Source organism: Triticum urartu, chromosome 6, assembly GCF_003073215.2.
Source record: "Triticum urartu cultivar G1812 chromosome 6, Tu2.1, whole genome shotgun sequence".
NCBI classification, from domain to species: domain Eukaryota; kingdom Viridiplantae; phylum Streptophyta; class Magnoliopsida; order Poales; family Poaceae; genus Triticum; species Triticum urartu.
The window spans coordinates 456,782,572-456,790,450 of record NC_053027.1 but is presented as its reverse complement, the minus strand read 5'-3'; the positions used below and the strand labels follow the sequence as shown (position 1 = coordinate 456,790,450).

Below are 7,879 nucleotides of genomic sequence, written 5' to 3'. Positions count from 1 at the left end.
TGAGGGATCGGCCGTGGCGTTTGGCGACGTGAGAGAAGTAGGTCGCCCAACTGAATCGGCTGCGATCGCTAATGGCCAAATAGCCGTCGCGTCAATGGTGATGCTCCATCCTCGAGCCGTAGGCTGGTGAACGGGTCGTCGTCGTCGTCGCCGTCCTTGTCTTGATGGAAAACTATCTTGTCACCGTGCGTTTGGTGCTAGAATGTTTTGTTGTTACAGTGGATTGGTCCAATTCGAGCGTCGGGTATCTGGATGAATTCAGGCCGGTACTAAGCGGATACGAGCTGCGTGAATCTGTATAATTTGACATGAAACTATAGTAGATGGAGTATCTGGATGAATTCAGGTTGGTGGCGGTCTCGTGGAGGATTTAAGGCATGTGCAGGACGGGACCCCGCGCTGTCTGTGGTGGTAGCGTCTGAGCTTTGGCACCACTACGTGTCGCAGGTCGGAGGATAGCCTCCTGCCCTGTGCAAGCGTGCAGTGTGCATACATACAACACCGATGATACACGGGCGTCGGCGACGGGTTCGCGCCTGTGCGTGCGTACGGTCAAAACGGGCGGGAGATCACATCGTCTTTAACCTCTCGCCAACTGCCCAGCCCCGACGTGTCCGCCATAAATACTCGCCATAATATTCCCAACACACAAAGCAAGGCGCGGTTCACTTCTTCCCTTGCCACCACGAGCGCCGGTCACCGCGCAAGCAAGCAGCAGCACCGCCCGGCGCATCCGATCAATTCAATACTCCTACAAACCAAAGAGGTTCTAGGAGGAGGTTAACGAGCGAGCGAGCGAGAGGGCATTCAAGGTGGTGATGGGAGTTGTTGGTCGCTACCGACGCTACGTGGTAACAAGCCTGCCGGCCGGTCTGACGCTGGTAGCTGCGACCGCTGCCGCTTCGAGCTTCAGGCCACCCGTCCAATTCAATGCGGCTGCAATGGCGATGCCTCCCCTTTCTCGGCGGCAACAGTGGCCGGAATGGAATGGATGCGCCCCGTGGGCCGTGTCACCGTGCCCTTTCAAAATTTCAGGCATGCATGGTGGATCCCCCCATCTCCATCCATGGTTGGCGATTTCTCTTCAGTTCAGGTGGCATCGCCGGGCATGTTGTCATTGATTGCTCGCTCGGTCGGTCCACGTCCAAGAAGGAAGAACCGCTCATCGATCGATACTATACCACGATTCGAGTAATGGGATCCAGTGGTCTCGAGAACGTAAGTATCCATCGTCTCGGATTCATAAACAAGGACCACGGCTCCTGCAAAGTTCTGCTAAGTTGGTCGACGTCAAACACGATTGGAGCCAAGATCGAGCCCTCCGCATTCAAGAGCAAATGGCCATACACAGCCAAGTAGGAGTAGTTCAAAGTATCTAAGTGCAACGGTATGACATGATCACAGGACAAAGGAACAGTGCCACGGTAACAAAAATGCAAATAGACTGATCATGTAGTGCTTTTCTTTTTCCAATCTAGACTAGACTTTTACTCGAAGCATTTTCTCCCTCACCTTGGTGGCTAGAACGAACTCTCCTCTTCAAACTTCACCTACAAGTCTGTGGATTCACCTCCCCTCTATCCGTCTTTTCAATGGCCAGTGGCGAGAAGGAGAATTCCGGTGCTTTCGTGCTTTTTAGTCCTCGTAGATGCGATGTTCGGACAGATGGCGACGCTTCTTCTTTGAGTTTGTCTTCCAAACTCCGATCCTCCTTGAGTTCATTCATCCAGACGCAGTCGACAGATCTCCAACATAGATTTCTATTGTCTATTCAAGGGTTCAATAATGACGATTGCAGCTCCACGGCGTTGGTTCTTAGGGACACGTGCACGAAGATTTCTCGACTGTCATCAACAAGGTCAAGCCGGCTTCTATAGGGAAGCGGCGACAGCGGTGTCTCGACGGCTCGTTGTGACAGCGGTAGTGGTCGTTCAATGGTCTAGAGACCTCGATGTAATTTTTGTTATGTTTGAGGTCCATTGATATCACCCCTTTTTCGATTATAAGATGTTTTGAATATTTCAGTACAGACTACATATAAACTAAACTGAATACGCAAACACACTAAAACATGTCTATATACATTCTATTTAAAAAAAGGTTAGAACAACTTATATTTCAGAATAGAGAGAGTACTTCTGATGAACATTTATAATACATATCTGTATTTTTTTACAGAAAGAAGGATTACCATCGTTTTATAAGCAAGATTCCCTTCGGGCTACTCCCCTCTCTCGTTCAGCTACCTCCACCCCAATGTTGCCTTTGTCACTTTCCTTGCCTATGTCATGCATCACACACTCCCGCCGACACCCCGCAACCCCGCCGACCTCTCAGCTCACCTTGGCTTCACTCGCCAGCAAACGCTACAGCAAGAATCGTCGCATTCGTCGTCGTCGATCGAAAGCTCAAAGACGAGTACGACCACCGTCAAGCATCGTTTCATCGAAAAAGGAATCGGCGGAGGAGCACCATGACATAGAGCACCCACGCTCCAGCTAAATGGCGTCGGAAACACGACTACGCTAGTGACATCTTGAAAGCTAGAGTTCGGTCGTGACGAGCTTGCTCGGCTACGGACGAGCACGACTTCGAGGAGAATCAAGCTTGTCGACACCTAAAGACGATTCCCTCAGCCCTGCGTCCACCCACAACCTTGGCGTGGCCGCAACAACGTCTGCGGTAGCTCTCACCTCCTTCGACCGGCAAGTGTTCGACATATCGCCTAGGTTTTTTGTTTTGCTTTTCCCAATGTTTTCTATGGTATTTTTGCAATCAAGTTCATCATTGAATATTCCAATTCGTATATGAAGAGGTTGAGGGAGATGTTCTTTGTTGACTCTTTGTCTGAGGAGGAGGAAGAAGATGATGATGAATTGAGATGGCCATTGTCGTGATCGTTCACGTGGACTTTCGGAGACCAAGACTAGGATCATAGTTCGACCGTTTTGTATATCAACCGTGATAGGGCCGAAGGCCATGCCAATCTTGTCAAGGGTTACTTCGCGCCCAATCCAGCATATCCGAAGAAATATTTCTTGGCGGTGATTTTCGGATGCATCGAAGTCTCTTCAACACCATTGCAAAAGCTGTTGATGATCATGATCCTTGGTGTAAACTGAGAAGGAGTTCATCAGGATAAATAAGTGTGAGTCCATTGATGAAGTGTGTCGCAACTGTTCGGGTGCTTGCCATTGGATGTTCAGCTGACACCATTGATAGGTCAGTACAAAGGGTGTTCCAAAATTCCAACCATCATTCTCAAGGTAATTGCGTCAGTGGATCTTTGGATTTGGCATTCATTCATTGGATTGCGTGAATCTCATAATTGCATGAATGTGCTTTCAAGATCACCATTCTTTGGAAGGCTTGTTGCCGGAGATGCTCCAAATTGCAACTATGTTATCAAAGGCCATTAGTACATGATGGGCTACTACCTTGCAGATGGCATCTATCCTCTATGTGTCACATTTCCGAACACAATCTAGTGCCCTCAAAGCAACAAGAGATCTCATTTTGCAACACATCAAGAGTCGGCAAGAAAGCGCGAATCAACCTGTGGTTGAGTTGGTTAGGTGGACAGTGATATCCCCAACCCACCAGGGTTCAAATCCTGGTGCTCGCATTATTCCTGGATTTATTTCAGGATTTCCGGCGATACGCTTTCAGTGGGAGGAGACGTTCCCGTCGACGACGAGGCGCCTACGGTGACTTCGTAAATCTCAAGATGATATGCCGGCTCAGTCTCTCGGAGGTGCTCATAGGGGTAGGGTGTGCGTGTGTGTGTTCATAGGGGTGAGTGTATGCGCGTGTATATGAGCGCTTGTGTCTGTACTGATGCTAAAAAAAAGTCGGCAAGAAAGCATGTTGAGAGAGTTTTCTATGGGATTCGAAATAGAATGCGATTGTTCGTGGCCCTGTCGAGTATTGGGAGACACATGCCCTCTAGCAAATCATGACATGTTGCATCTTCTTGCGCAACATAATCATCGAGGATGAGAAGGGGCATGCTAGAGAACTTTACAAACAGTTTCAATGGGGTTTCTGTCAAGCTGGAACACAATGCAAACATGACACAAAGATTCCTCGTAGCGCATCGGAGTATCGAAAACCAAGAAGTTCATACCCAACTTTAAGATGATCTTGTTGAGCCCTTGCGGGCACTTCATAGCACTTGATTGGTGTGCTTTTACCATGCTTGCTATCCTGACTAATACTCCATTCAAACCCTTTCGTGTGTTTGAATTTGAATAGCTAAAATTTGCAATGTTGTTGAATTGCGTGAACCTAAATTAACAAGTTCAGACTTAATATGCGTGCAAATGTGTAAATGAAATGGAGTATGCAAACCAAAAGATAGAAGAACCGGCAAAGAATTTTGTTCAGAGAGTTAAGTTTTATGACTTTGACTAGAAACCAACTCCTCAAACATGATGAGTCGAGCTTTGAGGGACAGAATTTTAGGAGCTCGGTCAGAGATGCCTAGGTGCAACGATATGACACGATCACACGACAAAGAAACGATGCCACGGTAACAAAAATGCAAAGAGACTGACCATGTAGCGATTTTTTTCCCGGAAAGTATGATTACCACACCGTTCTATAAGCAGTGGTCTCCGGTGGGAATGCATCCACTTTGATTCGATTTGGGATCAACTTTGGGAGCCGTATAATTCGCAGAAACGAGAAATGATCACAGACCCTGACCTAAACCTCGCAGCTGGCCCATGGGCATCCACGGACTGAGCACGCTTGACTGCGAGCCTGCGCGCGCACTACGGCCGTGGATCCGCATAGTTGACAACCACACGCGCACCACTCCCCGGAAAAGGATAGACAAACACGTCGCTGCACGCACGGCTTCCTGCCATCTGCCCACCATCTGAGCTCCATCGGCCACCGGACCGGAGCGCCAAAATTCCGGAGGAGAATGGTTCGAGGAAGACGACGACGGCGCAGCCCAAATCAACGGAAGCTTCGATCCAACAAAGCTCATCATCTGGCTCTGGGGCCGATTCTATTTTTACGTACATCAGAGTCCTAATATAATATGGAAGTCGACAAAAAAAACTTCAGGGGTCCGAAATTACAGACGGGCTAATTGTAATTATAATCCTCCTATTATACGCCTACGATCCAGCGGTACAGGCCCATGAGGCCCGCCTCGTCCTCGTCCGCCGGACGGGGCGCCGCCATGGCCGCCGCTTCGGGGTCCCACCGCCACGAGTCCTCCTGCCGGTGGCTGTGGTGGCTCTGGCTCCACCGCGCGCTCCACCGCCCCGAGAGGGACGACGCCGAGGAGGCCAGCCGGTCCACGTACTCCCGGAGCCACCCGCGCGACCCCGCCGCCTCCGCCAGCGCCTCGCCCGGGCCCTGCGGCGCGGCGCGCTGCCCGGCCACCGCCGACTTGGCCGCCGCCGCCGCGGGGCGCGCGATGCGCGCCACCACGGCCTCCACCTCCTCGTCCACGCGGTAGTCGAAGGAGCCGAGGGAGTATGTGCGGCGGTCGTCCCCCGCGGCGGACGAGCGTCGGTTGCTCACGCTGCCGATCTCGACGCGGAAGCTCCTGGACGCGTTGCTGCTGCTCCTCGCGTCCAGCGGCTCCTGCTGCGCGGCGGCGGCGGCGGTGGGAAGAGGCGGGTGCGGGAGCGAGATGGCGGCGCGGCAGAGCGGGCAGGACGGCGTGTTGCGGAGCCACGCGTCGACGCAGGCGGCGTGGAACGCGTGGCGGCACGCCGGGAGCAGCCGCAGCTCGGCGTCGGGCACGAACGGCGACAGGCAGACGGCGCAGTCGGGGGAGCTCTTGGGCAGCGCCGCCAGCGCCGACGCCATGGTGAAGAGCGGAAGCGACGCGATCAGCCGCTCCTTCTCGTCGTCGACCACCTCGCCCCCTGCCGCTGCCGCTGCCGCTGCCGCCGGGCCCGCCGCGGGTGTCTCCGAAGGGGCGGCCGCCTCGGCGTCGGAGCGGGAGGAGGCGCCGAGCGCCCTGGAGACAGCGGTCGGTGCCGGCGAGGACGTTTGGCGCGAGGAGAGGCAGCGGAGGAGGAAGTGGATGGAGATGGAGGCGCAGAAGACGAAGGCGAGGAGCGCGGCGATGATGAGGAGCGACGGGGAGAGGTTGAGCGAGGAGGAAGGCGGCGGCGGCAATGACGGCGGGGGGATGGTGACGGCGAGGGGGTCCCCGGCGTACGGCGGCGCGGGCGGCGGGATGGAGTCCATGGCGGGCGGAGATGCAGGAGGAGAGAGCGCGTGTTTAAGGCTCGGTAGCTGGCCGCGGTCTCGAGCCTTTTATGGGTTTTGGGGTGCGTGGCGACGGAGAGCTATGCTCATGCTACGCCATACTGCCGCCGTAGGCAGCGCAGCGGGGATGGAGAACTGGAAGGTAAAAAATACTGGCGGTTTCGCCATCACAGGAAGCAGGAATGTGAATGGCCTTCACAGTTTCTCCACCCACCCTTTGTCGTTCATCTCACCATCTTTCCCTTGTGTTTTTGATTGACTATGCTCGTCTTTCTGCACTGCAATTGCACAGGTGGATCGTGTCAGTTGTCCGTATTATGCGAAATTGCACGAGACAGGTCAACCGTTCCTACTCCAATCGGCCGTGTGGAGATCACAAATCCTACTTAATTCGGTCTTGACAATTAGCTTTGATTGACACGAAAAAAAAGCTAAATAGGCCCAGTCTTTGCTCTTCCGGGAGAAGCTAAAGCCCTTTTCGTATGAAGCGACACGGCCAATTCGTGAGAATATGCACACTGTCGGTTTTTACTGCCGAGCTTTGTGGCTCGTCGGAAGATCAAGCTGGAGTGACCGCACCGACAACGTATTTTGGTGGAAGAACAACGACTACCAATTCGATCGACTCTGCCATGAATGCGCATACTGTATTAATTAAAATCACTATGGAGCGAGACATGCACGGCCGGCCTGTATATTTCTCTACTATAGACCTGCTGGGGCCATGGGCATCTAATCTACCGATCAGCGAAGTTGCTTGCGTTCGAAGCTCAGTATAGTAACTCTTTTTTCTTTTGCGGGAACAGTATAGTAACTCTATTGCCAATTTTGTGAAGAAGGAGAAGAAGGAAAATTAACAGCATGTTTATTTTAGATTAGCAAAGGCGCGTCAAAATTTAGATCGAGCGGAAAAGGTACGGCGTAGGTAGTGATGCAATTGGATGCCGGTACATGTTGCACTGTACGGGCCTTTAATTTCCCATGTCTGAGAATTTATGAACTCCATCGGACACATAGCAACCTATTGTAGGCCCCGCGTTCCAGTGCACTCATGGCGTATCAAACGGGAAATTACCTAATCTGTGCAAGTAGAAAAGTGCCTTGAATTGATTACCATAGTGTACATCTCTCTCTCTCTCTCTCTCTAGCGAGCTGTCTGGATAATTTTGCGTCCGTCATCACGTAATACGCAACATATACTTAATTATCAACGAGCCGGGTAGCATTCTTAATTAGGAACGATGATTAGAGAGATACTCCTACTACTATGTGGGATTTGACTTGGAATTGTTTAATGCCATTCGAATTCCATTGCACATGTACATGTAGATAGGTTGTTGGAGCCTGGAAGGTACGTACGTCCGAGTATCGTGCAGCTGGAATAATACCAGTGGCACTCACAAGTACTCCCTCCCTCCGTTTTTAAATATTTGTTTTTAGAGATTTTAAACAGACTATCACATACAGATGTATATAAACATATTTTAAAATATAAATTTATTTATTTTGCTTTATATATATAGTCATTTGTTAAAATCTTTAAAAAGATAAATATTTAAAAACGGAAGGAGTAAGCATCATCAAGTCGGGGTAAGTAATAATATATCGTATATTGTGATCCGCTTCAAGCACAGATGTG

At 51.2% G+C, this 7,879-nt stretch overlaps 1 protein-coding gene across 1 annotated transcript; it reads right to left on the bottom strand.

The window, feature by feature from the left end:
- Positions 1-4,965: 4,965 nt before the first annotated feature.
- Positions 4,966-6,493, bottom strand: LOC125512358 (E3 ubiquitin-protein ligase ATL4-like). Its single transcript, XM_048677454.1, has one exon. It carries the CDS (start codon positions 6,217-6,219, stop codon positions 5,122-5,124), a length of 1,098 nt encoding a protein of 365 aa, XP_048533411.1. The 5' UTR covers positions 6,220-6,493; the 3' UTR covers positions 4,966-5,121.
- Between the last annotated feature and the right edge of the window lie 1,386 nt (positions 6,494-7,879).

Bases quoted from the DNA above. Each gene is read 5' to 3' on its own strand.
- LOC125512358 (XM_048677454.1), bottom strand. From the start codon at position 6,219: ATGGACTCCATCCCGCCGCCCGCGCCGCCGTACGCCGGGGACCCCCTC.